Source organism: Eurytemora carolleeae, unplaced genomic scaffold (genome assembly GCF_000591075.1).
Source record: "Eurytemora carolleeae unplaced genomic scaffold, Eaff_2.0 scaffold231, whole genome shotgun sequence".
NCBI lineage: Eukaryota > Metazoa > Arthropoda > Copepoda > Calanoida > Temoridae > Eurytemora > Eurytemora carolleeae.
In genome coordinates, this window is record NW_019396122.1 from 133,911 (window position 1) to 157,306 (window position 23,396).

At 35.1% G+C, this 23,396-nt stretch overlaps 6 protein-coding genes across 6 annotated transcripts; all 6 read right to left on the reverse strand.

Moving 5' to 3' along the window:
• Positions 1-47: 47 nt before the first annotated feature.
• LOC111695596 (prolyl 3-hydroxylase OGFOD1) lies at positions 48-5,203 on the reverse strand. Its single transcript, XM_023464974.1, has 10 exons — positions 4,817-5,203; positions 4,123-4,300; positions 3,881-4,015; positions 3,384-3,468; positions 2,707-2,895; positions 2,300-2,446; positions 2,032-2,110; positions 1,758-1,882; positions 1,031-1,093; positions 48-188 (listed from the first exon to the last, which is right to left on the reverse strand). The coding sequence occupies exons 1-10, from the start codon at positions 5,189-5,191 to the stop codon at positions 92-94; spliced, it is 1,473 nt and encodes a 490-aa protein (XP_023320742.1). The 5' UTR covers positions 5,192-5,203; the 3' UTR covers positions 48-91.
• On the reverse strand, positions 5,191-9,186 carry LOC111695599 (UPF0587 protein C1orf123 homolog). The gene is made up of 6 exons (XM_023464978.1): positions 9,077-9,186; positions 8,562-8,649; positions 6,965-7,037; positions 6,468-6,580; positions 5,708-5,837; positions 5,191-5,304 (listed from the first exon to the last, which is right to left on the reverse strand). Exons 1-6 carry the CDS (start codon positions 9,151-9,153, stop codon positions 5,267-5,269), a joined length of 519 nt encoding a protein of 172 aa, XP_023320746.1. The 5' UTR covers positions 9,154-9,186; the 3' UTR covers positions 5,191-5,266.
• Positions 9,159-14,487, reverse strand: LOC111695597 (tRNA (guanine-N(7)-)-methyltransferase). Its single transcript, XM_023464975.1, has 5 exons — positions 14,408-14,487; positions 11,388-11,499; positions 10,904-11,047; positions 10,487-10,719; positions 9,159-9,412 (listed from the first exon to the last, which is right to left on the reverse strand). The coding sequence occupies exons 1-5, from the start codon at positions 14,443-14,445 to the stop codon at positions 9,184-9,186; spliced, it is 756 nt and encodes a 251-aa protein (XP_023320743.1). The 5' UTR covers positions 14,446-14,487; the 3' UTR covers positions 9,159-9,183.
• On the reverse strand, positions 14,482-17,532 carry LOC111695601 (probable 60S ribosomal protein L37-A). The gene is made up of 3 exons (XM_023464980.1): positions 17,439-17,532; positions 15,570-15,712; positions 14,482-14,587 (listed from the first exon to the last, which is right to left on the reverse strand). Exons 1-3 carry the CDS (start codon positions 17,508-17,510, stop codon positions 14,530-14,532), a joined length of 273 nt encoding a protein of 90 aa, XP_023320748.1. The 5' UTR covers positions 17,511-17,532; the 3' UTR covers positions 14,482-14,529.
• On the reverse strand, positions 17,529-19,064 carry LOC111695600 (60S ribosomal protein L27-like). The gene is made up of 4 exons (XM_023464979.1): positions 18,908-19,064; positions 18,510-18,585; positions 18,258-18,344; positions 17,529-17,703 (listed from the first exon to the last, which is right to left on the reverse strand). Exons 1-4 carry the CDS (start codon positions 19,048-19,050, stop codon positions 17,599-17,601), a joined length of 411 nt encoding a protein of 136 aa, XP_023320747.1. The 5' UTR covers positions 19,051-19,064; the 3' UTR covers positions 17,529-17,598.
• On the reverse strand, positions 19,055-22,336 carry LOC111695598 (40S ribosomal protein S8-like). Its single transcript, XM_023464976.1, has 5 exons — positions 22,121-22,336; positions 20,719-20,867; positions 20,054-20,223; positions 19,362-19,429; positions 19,055-19,186 (listed from the first exon to the last, which is right to left on the reverse strand). The coding sequence occupies exons 1-5, from the start codon at positions 22,304-22,306 to the stop codon at positions 19,133-19,135; spliced, it is 627 nt and encodes a 208-aa protein (XP_023320744.1). The 5' UTR covers positions 22,307-22,336; the 3' UTR covers positions 19,055-19,132.
• Between the last annotated feature and the right edge of the window lie 1,060 nt (positions 22,337-23,396).

The following is a 23,396-nucleotide window of genomic DNA, read 5'->3' on the forward strand; positions in this document are numbered from 1 at the left end:
ATTGTATAATTATATAGCTCATTCTAAATCTAAATAATAAACTGTGATTAAATTGAATAGAAAAAAGAATAAAATTTATTTATAGCCCAGGCTATTCATAATATGTAAACTCTAAATCATGAAAAGGTCCATTATTCTCCGCAATACGAGAATTCACATGCTTAACGAACCGCATACTCTCCTTGTCCCTAAATATTAATATTATTAACAGTACTAAAATTAATTCAAAGGGGTGTGTTCGATTTACAACAGTACCCTATAAACATTAAAGTGATCTACACAGAAATGCTTTTAATTGTTAAACACTTTCTTTGCAACCTATTCTATGTATTAAAAGTTTTAATATTCAATTTCTAGGCGTGGTAGAACATCAATATTTTCCTTTGGGGCCCAAGTAACGGGTAGGCTGCGCTGAATTCTCACTGTACACAGCGTACACTGGGTTTTACACATGGATCAAATAGTTGTTCCATGGTTTATAGGAATTCAAACAGTTTCGATAGATTTAAGCACAGAGATCTATGTCCTCGGAAAATAGACAAAGGTTTAAAGGGTACCGTTGTAAATCGGGCATTGCCCTCTTTGCATGTAGGGTTACTTAAAAAATTCGCGTATAGCTCTTTAAGCAGAAAAGTAGAGAAGTAAATAATGATTTTAGAATAAGAATAGAGCAGGAGGAAAATTGGAGATTTAAATAGTATTAGATGGAAATATTCGTGCATTGGAAAACAATAATTCTTCAGTCTTACAATGTTTACAATTACACGTTTCGAATAAATCTACTAAAAGCACTTAATATTAAAACAATTATATTATTGTTAAGTAACTTGGCCAGACAACGCCCAATTTATCAAATAAAATCATAATTGGAAATCTAATTAAACATATATAATTATACATTACACATTTGCTTGATAAACTCATCTATTGAAAATCTAAGACGATTTTAAATTAATCTCTTGATTTACATGTTTATTGGGACACCCTGTAGTCATCTCTTGATTTACATGTTTATTGGGACACCCTGTACCTGAAAACTAGGTTAAGAGAATTGTTCTCTGGTTCCACAGTAACAAGTTCCTCATCCTCGCCTCTGAACAGACAAACACATTATTTCATCGGATTAAAATCTAATTTTACCAATTTTAATGGACAATTTTATTAAAGAGAACGTTGTTTAAAATAGGCGTCGACAAGAATTTGCTACAGAAAAATATAAAATTGGAAATAGTAAAAGGAGTTTGGCAAATTGGTTTTCGTAATTGATGGAGAATGTAAGCATTCGTCAGATAGATCACAGACTATGTCTGAGACATGCTTGGACTGAAAGATGGAGCCCTAAATGTATCCAGAATAAATTCTGTGTCTGGAATGTATAATCTATCCAAATGTGTACCCCCCCCCCCTGCACTAGCGGAGGGGAAAAATTAATAAATTATATATCAAAGGGAAGGGTTTTTTTACATCTAGGGGAGGACTAAGATCTTTAGGGGGGGGGGGGATAACAACGATTTTTCAATTGGCATATCTTAGACATTACAAAAAGCACTAGCCTCAAATTTTGTAAAATATAACGTTTGATTACTAAAAATAATTCTAAGGTCTACAGTTTTTTAGGATGTTTTTAGTGTCTCTTGAACTGTGCCAATTAACCCTATCCTTAGCTCGTCACATGAATTATTGAAATGATTTTTTTTTTAAACTTCAAATCATCTTGGGAGGGAGACACTTTTCTGGTATGTAATATCTCTATCTACCTAGCAATATAAATAGTTTGGCCTCCTATCTGCGGATCCCAGGAGGCCAAATTAAAGCATAGTCTTGCATCCAGGGCATATTCAGCCTGTCCTAGATCATCGTCACGAACCAGTGTGTAGTTGCCCTAGTCAAAGAAAAAATTGTTAGTTAAAATAATTAATCAATTTTCTTACTTTAAAAACTTGACAGAAATAATTGTTTTAACTCATATGTTCAGTTTAGCGTAGTTTGGCAGATTTCAAGGTTGAAGTAAAACCAAACCGAATCAAATACCTGACTCCATTTTCTTATTTTTCCTTTCCATTTAGGAGAGATTTCTTGTTCTAATCCATCTCCTGTTTTTTCTTCTTCTCTGTATAAAAAATCCAAATTAATTTAATGAACATTTTTTGATCCATACCCCCTAAAACTAATTCCCACTTTTCTAGTTTTACAATTTTTTACAATTTTGAAAAAAAATTTTATCTTTCATTTTATCCAAATAGTTTATCATTTCAGTTTCCAGTTTTTAATTATATAGTTGGTAATAAATCCAAATTACTTGTCGCTGTCCTCTGGAGCGAGATTGTGTAGTCTGAGACCGGTCAGGTTGGAGAGAAGGAGGAAGAATGGTTCGGAGCTCATCAAGTTAAATATGTTCCCAACCTCATTATCTTCTCTGTAGTTTGATATGCTCTTTAAATTCCTCCTAGGATTGGAATAAAAGTGAACTATCTAATATCTAATGTTTGCTTTTAATAAAAAAAAATCTTATTTTCATGCACTTTTTCACAAAAGAAATCCACCGGTCGCTGTCTTGAAGAAAAAGTAAAAGAAGATTTTCAATTCAACTGATTAAGGTAAATTGACACCGTAGTGAATCGTTTATGGCACCCTTAAAATATAAAATTATGCTGAGAGTTCCTTCGAAGATTCTCATTAAGAACAAAAATATCAAAGATAAAATACCTGTTCGGAGGCCCCTCCTGCTTCCAACCCTGGAGATTCTTCAGCTCATCGGAGATAGCACTGAACCTCTGAGGTTGAATGAACTCCGGGAGACTGATCTCTGAACTCTGTTCAAATTTCTCCTGAATTTCTGACTGTGTGACAGGGTTGAGGTAGATAGGATTAATCATGGAGAAAAACAACTCCTCACTAGAAAACACCAAAACTAACATATTTTTATCATAATACAGTGGTCGGCGTTTATTAAATGAAGCAAACTTTTTTATTAAATAAAGTTTTGATGTCCAACAAGTTTTTTTCGAATTACAAGTTTATAAACATAAAAAGAGAAGCTGTTAATTATCAGTTTATGTGTATCCATGCTGCTTAAAAGCTTCGTAGGAATAAAAAATCAAGTTTTTATTGTATTGATATACGACGACGACGACTGTATGAAATTATATTAGTGCAGTAAAGATTTGCAACCATTCTTTTATAAGTGTTTTGATATAAGAACTGTAAAAGAATTACATAATTTTACGTGAAAAAAATGCTCAACAAAAGTTTCTGTGTCAAACATTTTTTAAGTTCAGAGAAGATGAAATAAATAAATAAAAACTAATAAGTTCAGCAGCTTAGCAAAGATACTTGATAGGAACTAAAATCAAACCAATTTTAGTTTAAAAGTTTTATCCTACGTGATATCTTCATAGGTCTGGCCAAGGTCTTGAGTAAGAACTGGTTTCTCAGGTCTAGGTAAACTATCTCCATGAAACCATCCACCTATTTATTTAAAAAATTTAATTTCCATGTAGGTTGACTGATTAATATTGTATTAAAAAAAATTTGTAAATTCTCAACCGTTCCTTCATTTTCTGGAAGTTAAAGAACCTCGGGTAATTTTTTTAATTTTCTTCTGTTATAATTATAGAGATATCCATGTTTTTCTGTTTTAAAAATTGTTAATTTTCAGTTGCAGTTACGGATTCATGCCACAAAGAAAGCGAGGCAATTGACATAGTTTCAGACTTGATCTACTTTCAAGATAAGAAGGCGACGATATTCTCCTTATTGCTACTTTATAAATGTTTAATCGCCGCCAGTATGAAATTACGTCGACAGTCATTTTAGGACTTGAAGAACATTGAAATGTAAAATAATGTATCTACATATCTGAAACTCCAGTATAACCTACCTATGGAGAGTCTTGTTCTATCCGTGAGAACTTCTCCGACCTGGTGAAATGAGATCGGAGATACGTCGAAGAAGACGAGAGAATTATTCTTAGGAACCATTTTCACACTTATATCCGAGGGATTCCCCGTCTCATCTTTAGCAAACAGAATTATTTTTTACTGACTAAATATTTTTGAATACTATTTATTATGATCTTTAAAATTCACGTTGAAATTAGTTAAGGAAAATAATAATTCTCCCCAGTGTTGAAAAGCTCCAAGAGTCCTCCGTCCTTCTCCGACCAGTCCTCCGGGACTAGATAAAGGATAAACGCGACCCTTCTCCCCTCCAGCTCGTCGTCATGACAGAGTAAGTAGTCTGTTTGCTGATACTGTGCATAGAACAGAGCTAGCCGGTCATCCAGCTCTGCTCCGGTTATCTAAGAAAATTAAAACCATTAATATTAAAAAATGCAATTCTTATTAAACGAAAAAGAAAATTCTAAATTCTAAATATGGTTTTCAAATCTAATATAATCATATACTCGATTATGTAATAGTCAACATAATCATATAATGGATATATGGATTGTGGAATAGTGAACAACAAATTTCATTATCTTCATGAATTGCATTTACTTAAAATAGCTCGAGCCGATTCGAATAATCTTTTATGTTGAAAAAGAGACTGTAGGCGTAATTTCAAGAGACCTTCCATAAAAAAGGGCAATGCCCGATTTACAACGGTACCCTTGAAACCTTGAAAGTGTTCGTGGAGTACAGAGATATGAGTGATATAATTTGCCTGTATTCAGCTGCAAATTCAAGTGTACGCTGTGTTGAGTTCAGACTATACGTAACTCAACAGTCGACGTACACAAACATGTTTAAAGGGTACCGTTGTAAATCGGGCATTGCCCTCTTTGCATCGAGCTTAAAGTCCCTTTCAGATCTACCTGGGATATTATAGGTTTAAGCTGTTCCAGGAGCATATTCTTGAACCCTTGCAAGGCAGGGAGCTGAACCTTGTTCAATTCTCCAGATTGATGAAACTTATAAAGATCATTATTCTTCTCCTTAAGCTCAAGACCCTTCAGTTCGTGGTTTAATTTCTCCAGGAACTCGGGTTCCAGGATATTTTTCATCTGACAGCAATTAAAGGGATGGTTAGTTACGGTGAGGCAGGAATCCTCGAATTTTTCTTGTTTTGAAAATAAGTTTTCATAATTATCTTTGTTCTTTACAAGATCCGGATTAAGGTTGCAAGGATCAGCAATTTTACTCTTCTTACTAGCGACACCATTTTTACTCTTACTTTTGTGCTTGGGCATCTGGAAAAAGATGCAAATAAAACAGCGTTAAAGGTTATATTAGGTATATCACAAAAATCACACTGGCAGATTTATTCATTTTGACTTCACGGTTACAAACTGAGACTGGAATTCTAATAACAAACTAACATTAAATCTTGATCAGTAAAAAAAGGACGATTTAAATAACACGAATTTAAAGGGACGTTAGACGTGATTGCATGATACCCTTTGTATAGAGTGGCATGTCCGATTTAAAACGGTATCCTTTAAAGCTTTGCCTGAGTAAGAATAGATTAGTTATAAAAGAAGACATTTCGAAAAATGCTTATTTTTAACCGTGGTTTCTCTATAAAAGTAACTTGCGTTTTAAAATGAAGGAAATAGAAAGAAATTTACACTTTTCAAGACTTTGTAACTCAGAAAGATGTTTGAAAGGATTCGGTGTTAAATATTGGGTCACTTTTAATTAAGCGTCTTTAGTCCTTTTAATAGTGTTTAATATTTAATAGTGTTTAATATTTAATGCTAAGTTTCCTGAGATGACGGTTGACTGATTTGACTTCTCGTCATAATCTGCCCATTCAAGCTCAGTTAGATCAACATCAGAGAACTCAGTTCCAGTGAGTCGTCCTTCTCCCTCCTCGTCCTCAGTATACCCGCAAACCTTGAGAAGATTAATACATAACAGGACAGGAATTGAGCCTTTGACACAAACTCAAACTTTTGATCTATCAGAATAAACATTTTGAAATATCTAAGGTCTACGGCATGGGAATGCAAAGATATAGAAATTAGAAAATCATAGTTTGTGACAAAGACTGCTTTGTTTATGGTATAAGAAATAACAAATCTTCAATTGATTTTAGATCTACTTTTGTAGTCAGCCCTAGAAATAATTTTCATCATCTGCCTGTAGACGGGTGAATACTATACATATACATCCCAGCTCTAATTTGAATTAAGAAACTAGTAAGTTTAGGATCAGAAGAAATAACAAATCTTTGAGAAATATCTATATTCTACAGGCTGAATCCGATTCCATTTGTGTACTTTCTTTTTTAGATCTTATTTCATAAGTTAATAATTACTGATTTGTATTTGGAAACCTTGGAAACCACTACACACTAAAAAAGGATTAATAAATGAGACTTAATTTAGGAAATAGACTTTATTTATATTAAGTGAAAGAATTCTTCCTATGGTGGAAATAGTTGTTAAATGGGGAAAAGCATGAACATTTAACATATCAATGTGAAAACAAATAATCTTTAGTTTCAATTTTTTTCAAAAATACCTTCCAACCGTTCCTTGGAGAGAACTCAACGGGTTCCATCCCACGGCAGTCAAACACAACTATGGTTTTAAACTTGTTGTTATCCTCCTGGTTGTAGCTTGCCAGGCTATCCTCTAGATTCAAAACATTTATCAATCAATCAATCAATACATTTTTTCTTAATCCACTTCAATTTGGGTGACCAAAACTGCCAACAGGGTTAAGTAAATAAATGAAGTAGAAGGGTGTCCAAAGAGGTCTAGGTATTCAATGTTATTGATTCTTTCACGATCAATTTTTCAATCTAAACTTATATTTTTATTTCCGTTGATTTAAGTAAACGCATTGTGATAATTTTAGGCCGGGTATTGAAAAAAGTCTGAGCGCGCCCTGGGAGTTGGCATAGTTAGCCCTCCGACGGGAATACGAATGTTTTTTGTTACGAAATATAATCTTTTTAGTTTCTTAACATTCTCTTTCTGTTTTCTAGCTACAACTAGAAGCATAGAACATCTTACCTTGGATATCAATTGAGTTTTCCCTAGTGCATAGTTTACATTTTATAACACAGCTTGCTTCTCCTCTACCACCCTGAACAATATTAATATAGGATCTGAGACTACATGGGATTGATCATGAATGTTAAGACGGCCCTCCATTTAAAGGGAGTGACCGGCTATGTAAGATAGTTGAACTGAGTATGCAGTGTTGTGGAAAGTTTCTTTCGGATTCATTTGAGACATATTAAACTTTTTAAAGATCTGCAAATCCTGAGTTAAGGGGAAATTCGACGTTCAAAACTCCTACTTTGGGGGTGGATACGTTTTCAGAATTAGCTTTTTTTTTAATTATTAAATAACGACAACGAAAAATAAAGTAAGAATTATACAGTAGTCTAATTAGATGGTTAGGAACATATTTCTCAAAAGAAATTTGTCAATAAATCAATGCTAAAATCGATTATTTCGTTTTCATTTTTATATTGAATTTCTAATTTTCTTTGAATTTATTCGCAGATTTCATCAAATTCTTTAAATGTCGTCTTTTCAATAATAATTCTAGAAAATCTGCGAAAATCTTTGTGAATAATGAGGAACCAGAATAATGAGATAATAGAAACTAATAATTGAACAAGATTACTTATTTTCGAGAAAAAGATAAATTTTTATTTTCTCAACATGTTCCTATACATGACGTCTGTATTTTATTGTAGATCTTTTTTACATTTTATGTCGACGTTATTTAATAATTTAAAAAAAAACTAATTCTGAAAACGTATCCACCCCCAAAGTAGGAGTTTTGAACATCGAATTTGCGCTCAAACTCAGGATTTACAGATCTTTAAAACGTTTAATATGTCTCAAATGAATCCGAAAGAAGCTTTCCACAACACTGCATACTCAGTTCAACTACCTTACATAGCCGGTCATTCCATTTAAAGAGAGATATAAAGAGTAGTACCACTTATCCTAATTGATACGCATCAATGTATCCCTCTCTAAAGTGACTATTTTCGTTCGCATATATTTGGTGCTGAAACTGACTAACAAAATTCCATAACGAACGAACGAACGAAATGACAGATTTTAGATTTTCAAAATAAAATCAACTTAGTTCTTCGCCATTAAATATAAGGTTAAGGTTTAAAGAGTACTAGAAATGGCTGTTACTGGGTACTTTTTTCACTTCCATTTAGGTTGATAAAAAGAAATAATGCTGATTTCTCATACCTATAAATTACTCAAAAACAAGACCTTTATATAGTAGGCCCCCATTACGTTTTTGTTATGCCTATGAGTAAGATATTATTAAATAGATGTTAACCCAAAGGCCTTTTCCCAAGCTGCAACTTCGCAAGGGTATTTTTCCAAGGGTATTTTCCTAAGTAGCAACTTCCCAAGTCTGTTCTAGCTGCAGCGTTCCGCCCCTTAGCCTGTTCTAGTCGCAGCGCTCGGCCCCCAATAGAGCCTGTGGCCTAACATAACCTTTGGGGAAGTTGTCACTTGGGAAGTCGCCCTTGGGAAAATGCCTTTGGGAAATTACCTAACATCATTTAATAATAAATAAATAATAAATAATAAATGATAAATAATGAAGTTTGATATCCTATCCTACCTTGAGAGGTTGGTTCTCTGATCTTGTAATGTATTGAAAATGATCCGGAACTTCTCCGCAGTTGGCGCATTTAAGCTTTAAATACCACCTGGAAACAACGACAAAGATTAATCTTTATAACTAAAAAGAAGTAGTTGAGCTAGGTACTGGTTCATTTATTTCTTCTATAAGGTAGTTTCTCAGAAAGTGTACAGTGTAGCATTTAAGTAAACTTAAAACATTAAGTGAAAAATATAAAAGTTTTGAGATGAATTTGAGTGAAAATATTTTAATTTAAATCAAGGAAATTCAATGGGTTTTCAAATCCAGGAGTTCATCTAGAGATTTTTTATTAGGTATAAGACTTCACTTTATGACAAATTTCATAGGCTAAGGTCTAAAAAGACACTATTTGAGGCACATTTAATGTGTCTAAATGTTGTCGAGTGGTATGGGGGGGGGGGTAATGGGACCGTAATGGTATTAAATGTTCTCCTAAATTGATCCTAGATGACCCCATGATCATTGATCACTACCTGAAATCCTCTCCCTCTGCCTCTATCCCAGTAACATTCTCCAGAACTGCTTTAATCTGTAAACCTATCTTCACCATCCTGATCTGAAAATATAGAAAATATTGGAATCAAAGATTAGGATCAGGAATCCGTCGGAACACGGCGCACCATTTCTCCCCCTCGTTCCTCGTCACCTTCTGCCCTTCCTCGGAGGATTCGAATAGTTTCTCGACCACAGGATCCTCCTTCATCTCGGCATCCTCGATCCTCTGGAAGAGAGGATGCTCGGTCAGATGCTTCGTCATCCACTCGAACAGATCATGAACATCTGTCACTGTGTAAATTTTGCCACCAGCCCTGAATTTAAATTGTAGGAATGGTTGTTGATTATTTGATTTTGAATATTTATTTTTAAGTGCTGCGCGTTGAATATTGGATATTAGGTCTTGGATATTAGGTCTTAAGTTTTGGATATCAGGTGCTGAATATCGGATATTAGGTCTGGAATATCAGATATTTGGTATTGTGTCTTGGATATTAGGTCTTGAGTGTCGGATATTAGGTCTTGAGTATCGGATATTAGGTCTAGGGTTTTGGATATTAGGTCTAAAATATCAGATTTTAGGTATTGTGAATTGGATATTAGGTCTTGAATGTTGGATATTAGGTCTTGAATATTGGATATCTGGTCTTGAATATCGGATATTAGGTCTGGAATATCGGATATTAGGTCTGGAATATCAGATAATTGGTATTGTTGGTCTTGAATGTTGGATATTAGGTATTGTGTCTTGGATATTAGGTCTTGAATATTGGATATTATGTAAAGGGTTTTGGATATTAGGTGTTGAATATCAGATATTAGGTATTGTGTATTGGATATTAGGTGTTGAATATCAGATATTAGGTATTGTGCATGGGATATTAGGTGTTGAATATCAGATATTAGGTATTGTGTACTGGATATTAGGTGTTGAATCATCAGATATTAGGTATTGTGTATTGGATATTAGGTCTTGAATATCAGATATTAGGTATTGTGTATTGGATATTAGGTGTTGAGTGTTGGATATTAGGTCTTGAATATCAGATATTAGGTATTGTGGTTTGGATATTAAGGTGTATTGGATATTACGAGATCAATGTTGTATATTAGGAGAAGAGTGTTGTATATTAGGAGAAGAGTGTTGTATATTAGGAGAAGAGTGTTGTATATTAGGAGAAGAGTGTTGTATATTAGAAGTGTTTTATATTAAATATTGGATGTGGGGGGGCCTGAATAATAGGTGTTGAGTCTTTGTTATTAGCTTCTGAGAGTTGGATATTAAGTTTTGTTTATTGGATATCATTAATCATCATATCAGGTGTTTGAGTACTAATTACTAAATGAGTTTAACCTAAGGTTGAGTGTCGCATTGAAAAAACTCTAACCTGAGAACATAAGCATATTCTGCCAGTAGAGTTTCATTAATAATTCTCCACTTGTGTTTCGCCTTCTTGAAGTGAGGATCGGGGAACAGGAAAAACATTTTCGTGAGTTGACCCTTGCGGAAAAAGTTTGGAAGATATTTCATCGCGTTACTCCGGATACAGGCAACATTTGTAAACTCTCCCGGTTTCTGTAATCTCAGAGCTGATATCCTGTCCCGTACATAATCTGATACCTAGAGAACATTTTTATATCAATATCAAACTAGAAAGAAATTGATTAAATATGTTTTTGTTTTTTCGTGAAAAATGTCTTCAAAAATTCACATTTGATATTTATGTAGAAACAATTCAACATCAACTGGAAAAATATTTTATATATTTAGAAAAATATAAAAAATATTATGGTTGTTCACAAACCTTGACTCTAATCTCCATACCAAGCATAAGAGACTCAGGAAACATAGGACTGAGCTGAATAAGAAGACCACCGTATCCGCAACCTATATCAGCAAACTCAACCTCCCTTGAACCCTTCTCTGGGTACAGCTCGCACCAGTCCATCTACAACAACGGCAAGATGTTTTTCTACTTCAAAGATGAAAACATCGATTGTCCTACGCCTTGGTCCTATTCATCATTTGGTATACATCATTTGACCAGTACATCGTTTATCCTGTTTTATATATTTTTGTCGTACAAATCATTTGCCCTTTAACTTTATTTATCTTTGGTTAAAATTCAGGTTTAAATATTGCATCCTTGTCCGACATTCAAAATTGTAATTTTAGTGCTTAAACATTAAGGATTAGGTTAGGACTAGTCCAGGATCAGGATCCAAAACACATCAAGTGCTTTCTTTATACTGACACAAATATTGATCCTTAGCCGGTAGCGACTTTACCTGCGCCGGTGATAGAGGGTAGTCAAAGCAATGATCAGCTATGGGATTAGAGTGCGCCCTTTGTCGGTAGAATCTTTTCTTCGGGAGCTCGGGAACCTCATTTTCATTCATTCTACTCAGGGTTTAGTATCAAATAACGAGAAGAGTGCCAATAAACTTTTCTTAAAGGTATATATTTTCACGAAAAATCATCCCCCCTCTTTGTAAATAGACATTTTCCCCATATTGCCCTGAAAACATTTAGTCGCAGACAAGCCAATGTCGAACATAAGTCCAGAATTATTTTTGCCCGTTTAAATGTTTCATTGGAGGTATGTTTTGGCTGAGCACAAAGTTTTTAAAAAAGTTTTATTCGCTAAATTATGGAAAACAGTCGATTTAAGGGCTATATATATTTATTGTTTACCCCTAAAAACTCCCCCCCCCAGGGGGGCAAAGAAATCAAAGACACAAGAGGAGGGGAAGGAAAAGGGGAGGGAAAAAAAGAAAGTTATAGGGAAAGGGTTAAAGACAAAAGAAAGGTATGGCTGGAGAAGGATGGGGAAGGGGGAAAGGTAGGGAGGGAAGTGGACAGGTAGTGAGGGTTGTGGATAGGTAGGGAGGGAAGTGGACAGGTAGGAATGGGGAGATTGGTAAGGAAGGGGAAAAGTAGGGAATGGAAAGGTTGGGAAAGGGGTGGTTGGGAATGAAAAGGGAAGATTGCGAAGAAAACAGGAAGGTTGAGAGGCAAAGAGGAAGGTTGTAAGGAAAAAGGAAGGTAGGGAAGGGAAAAGGAAGGTAGGAAAGGGAAAAGGAAGGTAGGAAAGGGAAAAGGAAGGTAGGAAAGACAAAATGAAGGTAGGGAAGTAGAAGGAGAATGCATGTGGAATGTAGGGAATGGAAGGGGAAGGTAAAAAGATGGAAGGCTGGCTGATAAGGAAGGAAAGGGGAATTTAGGGAAGTGAATGGTTGGAGCTCTTTACCTCTTCATTTCTAACTTTCTCTAAAACCATATTTTTTTTTCACAAATCGCCAATAGTAATATTGCAACAAAATACGCTGAAAAAATTCCACGCACAATTAAAAAAAAATATGATGCCAGAATACCCCGTACTCAATCAATTTTCCAAATAGTCAAACATATTAAAAAAATTGCGCTACCCGCACAAATTCAGAACTTTTTTTAAACTTGAGAGTAAACACTTAATACCCTCCAATTAAAATGATGGGAAATGATTTCAAAGAGAAAAATACTCCTGACTGACAAATGATCAATCAAAAATTCTTTGCCAGTACCACCATACCAAAAATAAAAAAATTTCCCTGCGGCGCCATCTATGAAAAATGCATTCTTTTAGGGTTTATAATGCACTGTAGTATAAATCTTAAAAAAGATGTCTTCTCAGTTATCGAATTTGGGGAAGGAAATGAAAAAATTTCAGGGGGGGGAGAATAAAAAAATTGGGATTATATACAGCCTTGCGCTAAAGTTTATTTGCTAAATAAATTAATTTTTGGGTAGGAAGTATCCAAAAATTAACAAACTTTGATGGCAAATTTTTCATTTTTTTTCCAGAGCATCAAAAATTTTTCGTCACTCCGGAAGTTAATTCTCGTCAAAATTACGTTTGACTTGGAGAAGTTTCATTCCTTCCTAATATAAATCTTAACTTTCAAAGTCGATGTTAAAGGGAGTATTTATGATTTTCAGGGATTTAAGGCTGCATAAGTATTTAAGAATTGTTATGCTTTTGATCGCCATTTTATGTACTTCTAACCCATAAATTCGTTTAAAAATCGAATATAACCATTAAAAAAAAAGTTGGCATTCGCAAATATACCTAACATCTGGCAATACTAGTTTAATGAATGAACAAAGAAAGAAAAATTTAATCTGATTTTTTATAGTCAATCAATTTTGATTTAATATAAATCTTCTTTAAAAGACTGATGATGTAATTTCAAGATACGTTTTAATTATAAAGGTATATCCGAATAGCATCAGTTCCATTAAAACAATTGTCTGGTTAAGAGTGCATTGTATTTCCATGTTCAATGATCATCTCTTTAAAATCAATTATTTTTTCTACAATCTATGCCAGATGAATCCGATAAAGATATTTGGGTTATTTGGTGGCTTGAGCCTCGATCCATCATAATTTGGCACAATTGTAAATTTTTTATGCAAAAGTGTAAAAAAGTGAAAAATTTCATCCTTATAATTATTTTATGCACGAAAATTCATCAAGTATAACCTTAACAATTGAAAAGCGCTCCGCGCACATACCTAGCATCTGTGAAGAAAAAAAAATATTTTTGGTGATCTGAAAAAAAATGGACATCAAAAGGCGATTCAGTAATTAAAACCCTAAAATTTTTATGGGCAAACATGGGAAACATGTCATTTAAAATCAACCATTTTAAATTCCGTCTTTTAAGTTCTTTGTCTTTGTAACAGTTATCAAATCATTTTTTATCAAGGTTGTAAAATAAGGTAGCTTCTCAAGATGCATTCCAATGTACGGGAAATGTAAGTCTCCTACGCTTAGATAAATTCCTCATATGATGTAACCCTCGCTTCTATATTGATATAAGTCATGCAAGGACTTTAGCAATCTATACTTAGCGAGACATTTTCCCTTATACAACATCCTTGCTTTAAAATTTGCTAGTTGCTCACACTTGAATCAGTTTCAAATGTTTTGTAAATCAGTCATCTTTACTTCTTAAAAATACAGTCCATTTGAATTTCCTTTATCAACAGTAACCAACTCTTTAAGTTCTTTAAGATACAATGCGTCACCTATCACATTGCATTATCTTCAAGATGCGACACTGAAATATGCACAAACTCGAAACTACGAAACATTCAGACACGGTTCGTTCTTTGTCCGACTAATCGATCATTAAAATTTAGCCCAGACACTCTTAAAATTTCTTAGGGAAAATATGTTTTTGAAATGAATGACAGACATGTCGTTTAAGAGAAAAACCTACACCGGAAATATAATTATAGATCCTTTTAGCTTTGATATTAATTCCTTTTCAGCAAATTCTCTTTAGCCACATTTTCATCCATTCTAGTCTCTGAAACAGTAGTTTAAGAAAACTAGGGTTTGGAAGGAAATATATATTTTCAACGTTATTACAAAGATAATATATTTTATTCCTTCTTCTGGGAGACAGCAACAGTACCCTCACGGAATCCGTTGCGGAACTTCCTGCAATTAGATAATGTAAAAAATATACATTTTATAACTTATCAAAACTTGCAAACCCAGACACTAGACTTAAAACCCAGGGACTAGGCCAACAAAACCAGGAAATAGTCTTACAAACCAGTCTTTCAAAATCAGAAAGACTTACACAGGGACAAGACTTTCAAACCGAAGGACACGACGTTTAACCCCAAAGATAAGACTTTCAAACAAAAAGGACAAGACGTTAAACCCCAAGGACAAGACTTTCAAACCTAAGGACAAGACGTTTAACCCCAAGGACAAGACTTTCAAACCAAATGACAAGACGTTCAACCCCAAGGATAAGACTTTTCAACTCAAATGACAAAGTTACGAACCCAGGCACGTCTTTCAAACCGTGGATCAACAAGGAATACGACTTAAATCCGGGGAAAGTTAAGGCTTAAAATCGAGGAGCAAGAAAAAATTAACCGGAGAAAACCTGCCAAGACCAAACCTTTTTTGCAAGACTTTAAAAATTCGGAGATATTTCAAAATCCGATGATAAAAACTACAATAACTTTTACACCAGGTTAAGTGAGAAAATTTCAAAACCGGGACCGGACGGAAAAGCCAAGAAAATTTATTCCAGAAGGGATTAATAAATTTTCAAGACCGGAGTAAAATGATATACTTAGAAGAAGCTATAAATGTCAGCCCAAGTTTGCGGCATACTCGACAGATGAATGTAAAAACTCATCCGAGTAGCAAGCTAGCTTTGGCGTATTTTTATCCGTCCTGTTTTACCTTAACCGACACAGACGAAACTATGACAAATAAATGTCAATGTATCATCTACGGATAGGCACGTTAACTGGACGAAGAGATATCCAATCGATTTTATTCAGTTATTCCCAGAATGACTAATTAGAAACCTGTATTATTTTTTATTTTATTTTTAAAGAGAGGTGGGACTAAATTTGACCGGCGGCTCAAGGCCTGCAATAGAATCGATCTTGCTTACCTCTGAACAACCTTCATGTGCCTCATGCGGCCGGTTCCGGTGGTCTTCCTCCTCTTAGCTTTCTCGGACCAGTTGTACTTCCTTATCCTAGCGGCAGGGAATCCACAGCCGGCGCAGGTCTTCTTTTGAATGTGGAAGGAACTCTATACATATATATCGTTAATAATGATAAAGATGGGGTACTTGCAACATTTGGTTACGGAAACTATTCTCAATGAAAACTTGTAACTAGATTCTGAACCGCGAAAACAAGAAAATCTACGATTGCAACACTAAAAATTCTGCTCTCAAGAGATAAAGCCCGTTGTTTACTGGAAGCCGATCTTGACAAAACCATGTCTGATAAAATGAGATAAATGTGAAGACTAAGTTCCAGCAATGGTTAACAAAGAATATAAAAAGTACAGCCTAGCTTAATTTGAAAATCTCAAAATACGTTTCGCAAAGGTTATACAATAGAAATATTATTTAATTTTGAACTATTTAGAAATATGCTGATTCCAATACATGTGAAAATTATTTACTTAGAATGAGATTAAGAAACACACCGCCATAAAATAAAAATATTATTTCATAATAGGCTTTTAAAAATCTTCAGGCCAGTATTGATGACAAATCAAAAAGAGCATTATGCAAATTTTCCAAGGATAGTGAGATGCAGTTAAGTGATGGGATGGAAATTTGATTTAAGATAATGTAAGCGTAATTTCAAGTGACCCTCGATGCAAAGATGACCATGTCCTTTTACGACCGCATCGATGGAACCTTTCTGATCATACATGTCGAAGATATCGTCGTTTTACTAATTCTGTGTATACAACTCTTAATTTTATCTACATTGTTTCATATAAGCAAGAAATGCGCAACAGCAGTCACTTATGCAAAGAAACCGCAAGTGAATATTGACTTGTCACAGACAAAAAAATGGATCAATAAATGCGATGGAATTGAGACTTTTTTAACCATATTCCTGCTGGGGGGGGGTCAATTTGACCCCCCCTGTAGTTTTTTTTACATAACTCAAGTATTGGTCTGAGGCTGTTGAAATTTTCTGACTTTTCCTACAACCCCAGCATATCCTGGTTTTCAAGTACCCCAGCAGGGATAGGGTTAAGAAATCAGCCCGCCGCCCACCTCAGGTCGCTGCGTTTTAAATAGAAAAAAAATATTGTAATGAAAAAAATTCAAAATCGTCCAAAGGGTTGCAAATTGACGATTTAACATTGGAGAAATCGTCGTAAGACCTAAAAAAATATATTTCAAAAAACTAAATGATTCATCATTTTCCTGGAAATGTCCTGCTGAATTCAGATTCGAAAACTATTTTTAAAAATACTAAAATTTTCAGAAGTTATGGCCAAATAACGGAGCTGAATTTCGTTTCTTTTTTTTTTTTAACTTGTTCGTGTTTTTGGCCAGTTTTTTTCAGCTCTAACTCATCAATTTTAAATATTTTTTAAACGCTTTTCAGATTTGAATTTAGCTTTAAATTTCCAAGAAAATGATTTATAACATAAAAATAAAAAATTTTTTTTTTTTTGTTGGCTTAAGTTGAATTCTCCGAAATTAAATCGTCAAATCGCAACCCTATGGACGAATTTAAAATTTTTATTTGATTGCAATATTTTTTTAAGTGAAAACGCAGCGATCTCCGGTGGGCGGTTGGCTCAATTCCAATATTGATCATCCCTAATATTCAATGTATTTGATCAAACGGAGCTTTAAAGGGTTCCATTGAAAATCGGACATTGCCATCTTTGCATGGTGTGTCATTTGAAATAATTCAGTCCATTGAAGAACATTAAAAAACGTAATCCTATCAGTGGGCGCTTGATTCAAGACTTCAAGAAAACTAGTAAGTAAGCTTACCTTTCCACACCTGCGGCACAGGGTGTGGGTCTTGTTCCTCCTTTTTCCAAAGGAGCTAGTACCCTTCGTCATTCTTACCCAGAGATATTATCTGAAAACAGTATATGGTTACGCTTAGTTCCTGTATGATGTAATTTAGGAGATTAAGACGAATTGGGGCTTAGAATCTGAGCTTCTGGAAGAACCATCTGTTCTTGCCGGTCTTGTACTTCTCCTCGAACTTGGTGCGAACCATGTTACGTGCCTTCTTCTTCTTCATGGGGTCCTGGGACAAGTTCATGTCAATAATTATCGTGGTAGAAATTACACAATGATCTTAATTGTTAATAAAGGTTGTTTGCCCGAATTTGCGGCATACTCGACAGATGAATATGAAAACTCATCCGAGTAGCAAGCTAGTCCTGGCGTATTTTTCTTCGTCCTGTTTTACCTTAACCGACACAGACGAAACTATGACAAATAAATGTCAATGTATCGTCTACGGATAGGCACGTTAACTGGACGGATATAAAGCCACAACCGACATTTTGCTAATTGATGAATGTTTTGGAATTCAGATTGTTGTTCCGCGGTTTAAGTAGACATTTTTCAATGTCTGAATATTTTCATAAAATGATCCAAATAGAAAGTAATTAATATGGATTAATTAAACAAGCAATTTAAAGCTGTATTTGAGGAGGCTGTACAGAAAAGAGAATTAGTTGGTAAATAGAAATTGATCCGTACAAACAGAACAATTTTTCAGTCTGAAGTTTATTGAACCATTTAATTTCATATATTTAATTTGAATCCTTTCTGTATCTTGGGCGACAAACATACCTTGAGGGTCTCCTTGTTGAGGTTAGCTTTGTCGAAAGTGATCTCGACAGAGTACCTGGTAGGCATCAAATGATTGTAGTTTACGACCTAAATTATATACCTATTAAGTATTGATTCGGTAATATTAAATTTCATAAATTGACCATTTTCATCAGAAACCAGGAATAAGATACATTTTCCGAAGAATCACGGGATTAAGTAATCATCATTTCAATTTTTTCTTCGAACTACATTTTGAAAATAAATCTCTACCTTGAGGAAAGGCTTGATAACGGATCTCCTCTGGATCTTCTTCTTGTTCATCTTCTTGGTGACCTTACGTGGGTACCTACACATCAGCTGGTAAAAGTTATGGTGCAAACATGAGAACAATTCCACATTTTCTACAGGGTGTCTTTCAAGCTAGCATTATGTTGAGGCACATAATTTTAACATGTTGTGAAATGGATATAAGCAATATTTAACAGTAGCATGAAAAACGAATGATAATTTAGATTTCTATCGGAAAGTACTTGTCTTGTGTTTTAGCTCAACCTTCTTTTCTAAGAATATTCCGACATCGCGATTTCCAAAATTTTTAACGAAAGCAATATTATTCAATTTTCAGACACCCTGTCCTAGGAAGGACTTATTGAACCCTGGAATAATACCTGTCGATGCCAGCAACTAGTGCGTGAGAGAAGGGTTTATCGCTGGTTCCGTCGTCACTAGGCCTTACGACAACGGCCTTCCTACCGGCATACCTGCCGGACAGGAGCAGAACCACCTTCCCCGTCTTCATAATTTTCCCCATTCTGTTCTGAAATAGATTCACGCTGTTATGACAGGTTCAAGAGGTTACAAATCCGTCATACGAAAGAGGTTTGGTGGATGGTTTATTTGCCCTTCTTGGCCTTGATCTTACGTAGATAGAACTCCAACTCTTTGCCCTGAAAAATAAATAAAAATATTATAGGAAGAACAAAAACATTTGTATTGTGTCGTAATAATTCTGAAAAAGGCGACCTCATTCCATTTTTTAAAAAAGTGATGGTGGATGATTCCGTCCAAATGATTTACAATGAAATTATGAACACCCCCGTGGGGGCGTTAAGAAATTCTCACCTCGAGAACATATCCGTCTGAGCGTCCGCACTGTCCAGGTCTGGAAGAGATGGCAGCGAGCACTCGACCTTAAAATAATTACGACTTAAACCATGAAACTAAGAAGAATCAGTATATGAACATGATAAAAAACCAAGTGAAAGAAAGGATTGAGACAGTTCTCTACTAATATTTTCCCGTTCTAGTGGTATTGTTAACGTACTAAAAGGGACGATTGACAAAAGAAAATGTTATTGTCATGTTTGCAGCTCAATACTACATTTCAAAACAGAGCTGTCGATATTAAAGATCTCACATTTTATATATTTCTGAGCAAGTAGAGAGTATATAGCAAAAAGCCATTTGTTAACCTTGTGATTTTTTGATAATTCATATTTGAAACTATTTACGTTGGTTTTTTTTATATAAAAGTTGGATAAAACAAAACCAGTTTGGCATCTAAATGCCTCACGTATAAATCTTGTCTTAAGACATAATTCATACGGGAGACATCTAGCGGAGAAACTATCGTCGACACATGTACGTGAACAACACGACCACTGCTTCAAAATTGTGGAGAGAACGGGCTTTTAGAGTTGCCTCCATTTCAAAAATTAAAAAAGCCTGGCGACTTCTGTAAACAATAAGTCGGCGATTTACAATCTGAAGTCTTCACGATTATAAGTCTTTACAAGCAAAGATATTCTGCATACCTGTGAGGAACTGATCATTGAGGGCCTGGTCAACCTTAGCGTCCTTCTGTCTCTCCTTGTACTTCTTGTCAGTCTTGCTAGACCTCTTCTGGCTGAGGATCTTCTCATCAGCCTCGCTCAGCTTAGCTCCCTTTTTACGACCGAGAGGAAGGGCATAGTGGGACTCATACCTGACATAGAAACAAAACAAGTTCAATGTGTTCCATTTAGGTTTCGTATAACAAGATAGTCATTTACATTAAGGGAAGATAGATGTATTGATACATAACATAAACGAAAACCCCAGTAGGACGGGAAGAGACGGGTGCATGATTGACAAGGTTTATGGGGGGGGGGGGGGTGAATGGTTACCCAATAATTAAATGTATAACCCCAATCTGAAGAGACTTTCCGTATTAATAAGAGAAGTTAAAAAATACAGTAAAATTAGTTTAAATTCAACTATTAGTTCATCATTGAAGAGTGTTCATTCTTAATTTTCAGAATCAAGACAGGGATATACAATTTTACGATAGTAAAAAAGTTCTCCCATCTATTTTCCAAAATAGAAACACTTTATTCAAATTGATTTTTTTAAAGTTTTATTCCCTTTGAGTAAAAGATTTACAAAAAGTTGGGGGAGAGATGACTAAGATCTGCATCCACAAGAATACTAAATTGCTTACCACTGACGGAAAGGAGCAGCATCAATAACGACGATAGCGTTCTTGACGAGGGTCTTGGTTCTGACCAGCTCGTTGTTGCAAGCGTTGTACACAACGTCGATGATACGGGTCTTCCTGGAGATAGCCTCACTACCCCAAGAGAAGTTACCCTGAAGAAATTTAAAATTCAAAGGAAGATCAAGTTCTAGACAAACTAATTCAAATAATTAAACTGAACGTGGCGTCCTTAGTCGCTCAGTGATGTAACAGCTTCAAAGACCCCTTCACATTTATTTTTCATCTGCGTTAAAGGGAGTGCTCGCGAAAAATGAAAGGGGGTATAGGCTTACGGCGATAAATAATCGCTTTACTAATCTTTCTTCTATCTGTTGCGTCTATAACGAGAAAATTGTTAAAAACGTCTCATACCGAAGAACGTAGATTCCTTACAAATTCAGAAAGTTGCAACAGACTCAGATAGTAACAAAATCAATTAATTCCAAACAAAGCAATCAGATATTACAACTTATAGTCATCGTTATATTCGACGCATTCGTATTTAGATAATATTTCATAATATTTTTTACTATCTATGATCCGAGAGTCACTTTTGAAAACATTCATTCCCGTTTCGAGGATTTTGATAATGAAGAAGACATTTTCCAAGTTTTCCAGCAATGCGCCAGTCGTGAAAACAAGTTGTAAGCGAAATATCAATTTCGAAAAACACAAAATATGATGTAATATCAACTATATACAAATGCGTCGAAAAATAATCGATGAATAACAAGTTGTAATATCGGGGATTTAATATCTAAAGCATTTGTTTAATAATAAATTGATTTTTTTACGATCCAAGTCGTATGTTCCAACTTCCTCAATTTGTGTGAACGCTTCGTTCTTCGGTAAAAGACATTTTTAACAATTTTCTCCAAGTAGACGCAACAGATATTAGTAAGATTATTAGCGATCAGAAACGATTATTTATCGCCGTAAGCCTTACGTCTTTCATTTTTCGCGAACACTCTCTTTAAGAAATAAGGACTTATTTCAGTGAGTACGAATCAAGGGATCTGAAATATTTCTGTCGAAATAGACTGGGTCTGTCCTAGAGACCGATTTTTGGACCCCCCCCCTCCTATCAATTATGGTATTTATTTAGTATTGTTCTTAGTAGGTTAGGACACTCTCTGGGCCGAGCGCTGCGGCCACGGGTTAGGAAGACACTTTCTGGCCTATCGCTTCGGCGACATGGTCAATTAATTCCATGCCTATCACATAAGTTCCATGTACAAAATTGATAGGAGGGAGGGGGGGTCCAAAAATCGTTCTCTAGGAATATACCAGGAAATTACCAAAAGAATTTCCTATTCAAGGAAAACACTTCAATCTAATCCTGCTTGCAGAAAAGAATGTTCCAAACCTGGTCAAGACGCAGAGCCCTGAACTTCTTGTTTCCTCCCCTAACTCTGACGGGGTGGATACGTTGAGCTCCAAGCTTCGTCATGGCCGCGGGGCGAGCCATCTCGAACTTCCTCTTCTTCCTCAGCGGACATCTCTTTCCTCCGGTTGCCCGGCGTTTATGCCAATGGTCTCTTGAAATACCCATTGTCCCTGGAAACAACAAACGAGTTTAAAATGAAAGTAATGGCAAGTACGTTTTAGTTCATTAGATCAGCTGATGGACCGCATGGCACTAAAAATCTTCAAAAATAAATACATTTCGAAAAAAGAATTGAAAATTAACAAGTGGACGACCGTACCAATACATATTACATGGAAATGCATTAAACTTTTAAGCAAACTTTTACGCGATTAGCTGAAATCGGTTCCGAAGTAATGGACATGATTTCTCTATCAATAAAACAAAATATACACCACGGAAACTACACGGAGACATTGAAGAGCACATGCACTGTTCATTCTTTCAAAGTGTTCAATTGTTATAATATTTCTTTTTCAATATAATTCTTTTGAGTATAAATATTTCACTAACTGAAGGACTATTCACACGTGCATAGCTCAGCACTGAATAGCAGCTGCGTACACCGGAAGATGAAGCAGCTGAAATGCTGAATAAAACGGGGCATTTTAAAATCAAGCTGTTGCAAAAAATGTCGTCTTTGGGCTAAACATTTTTTAAATGTTAGTTTTGATGACGCTCATTATCCTCCTTATTACGCCTTGGCTATACTATGTCAATTTGCGTGGTTAATCTTTTTTTTTCTTCACTATATAGTCTTTTTGAACAAATATTTGTTCAATCAAACTAATTTTTCAATTTTCTAAATAATTACCTCTGCAGATATATCTTAATATGGTGGTGTATTTTTCGACCTACACATATCCGCCATACTCCACTTCTGACCTACGCCAAATCCGCTATACTATAACATATCCAACCTACTAGCACGTAGTTTTACAGCTGCAATATGGACTTGTTGGCGCAGCGCCCGGCCCCCTAGCCTGTCCTAGCCGCGGCGCTCGGCCCCCTAGCCTGTCCTAGCCATATATTGTATATTCTTCACGTATTTTACACACAAAATTATAAATGATGTAATCTTATTATTTGAGATTTAACTTATTTATAAAATACAAAATAAAATTAACTCGTTTACGTGCCCCATAGGGTGGTGTATTTTTCGACCTACACATATCCGCCATACTCCACTTCTGACCTACGCCAAATCCGCTATACT

What these genes read in the sequence shown, in the direction of transcription:
- LOC111695596 (XM_023464974.1), bottom strand. Translation starts at nt 5,191, where the DNA reads ATGCCCAAGCACAAAAGTAAGAGTAAAAATGGTGTCGCTAGTAAGAAG. An exon ending in CTTGGAGCTTTTCAACACTG is followed by an intron (nt 4,016 to 4,122) that starts GGGAGAATTATT and finishes TGTTTGCTAAAG; the next exon opens with ATGAGACGGGGAATCCCTCG. An exon ending in AAATAAGAAAATGGAGTCAG is followed by an intron (nt 1,883 to 2,031) that starts GTATTTGATTCG and finishes TTCTTTGACTAG; the next exon opens with GGCAACTACACACTGGTTCG.
- LOC111695599 (XM_023464978.1), bottom strand. Translation starts at nt 9,153, where the DNA reads ATGGTGAAGATAGGTTTACAGATTAAAGCAGTTCTGGAGAATGTTACT. An exon ending in AAACTCAATTGATATCCAAG is followed by an intron (nt 6,581 to 6,964) that starts GTAAGATGTTCT and finishes TTTTGAATCTAG; the next exon opens with AGGATAGCCTGGCAAGCTAC. An exon ending in TCAGTCAACCGTCATCTCAG is followed by an intron (nt 5,305 to 5,707) that starts GAAACTTAGCAT and finishes GTTTGTTATTAG; the next exon opens with AATTCCAGTCTCAGTTTGTA.
- LOC111695597 (XM_023464975.1), bottom strand. Translation starts at nt 14,445, where the DNA reads ATGGATGAAAATGTGGCTAAAGAGAATTTGCTGAAAAG. An exon ending in AAAGAGAATTTGCTGAAAAG is followed by an intron (nt 11,500 to 14,407) that starts GAATTAATATCA and finishes AACCCTGAGTAG; the next exon opens with AATGAATGAAAATGAGGTTC. An exon ending in ACCCTCTATCACCGGCGCAG is followed by an intron (nt 11,048 to 11,387) that starts GTAAAGTCGCTA and finishes CCGTTGTTGTAG; the next exon opens with ATGGACTGGTGCGAGCTGTA.
- LOC111695601 (XM_023464980.1), bottom strand. Translation starts at nt 17,510, where the DNA reads ATGACGAAGGGTACTAGCTCCTTTGGAAAAAGGAGGAACAAGACCCAC. An exon ending in TGTGCCGCAGGTGTGGAAAG is followed by an intron (nt 15,713 to 17,438) that starts GTAAGCTTACTT and finishes ATATATGTATAG; the next exon opens with AGTTCCTTCCACATTCAAAA. An exon ending in CACATGAAGGTTGTTCAGAG is followed by an intron (nt 14,588 to 15,569) that starts GTAAGCAAGATC and finishes ATCTAATTGCAG; the next exon opens with GAAGTTCCGCAACGGATTCC.
- LOC111695600 (XM_023464979.1), bottom strand. Translation starts at nt 19,050, where the DNA reads ATGGGGAAAATTATGAAGACGGGGAAGGTGGTTCTGCTCCTGTCCGGC. An exon ending in TTATCAAGCCTTTCCTCAAG is followed by an intron (nt 18,345 to 18,509) that starts GTAGAGATTTAT and finishes TATATAATTTAG; the next exon opens with GTCGTAAACTACAATCATTT. An exon ending in TCAACAAGGAGACCCTCAAG is followed by an intron (nt 17,704 to 18,257) that starts GTATGTTTGTCG and finishes AACTTGTCCCAG; the next exon opens with GACCCCATGAAGAAGAAGAA.
- LOC111695598 (XM_023464976.1), bottom strand. Translation starts at nt 22,306, where the DNA reads ATGGGTATTTCAAGAGACCATTGGCATAAACGCCGGGCAACCGGAGGA. An exon ending in GGGCTCTGCGTCTTGACCAG is followed by an intron (nt 20,868 to 22,120) that starts GTTTGGAACATT and finishes AAATTTCTTCAG; the next exon opens with GGTAACTTCTCTTGGGGTAG. An exon ending in GCTGCTCCTTTCCGTCAGTG is followed by an intron (nt 20,224 to 20,718) that starts GTAAGCAATTTA and finishes TTTCTATGTCAG; the next exon opens with GTATGAGTCCCACTATGCCC.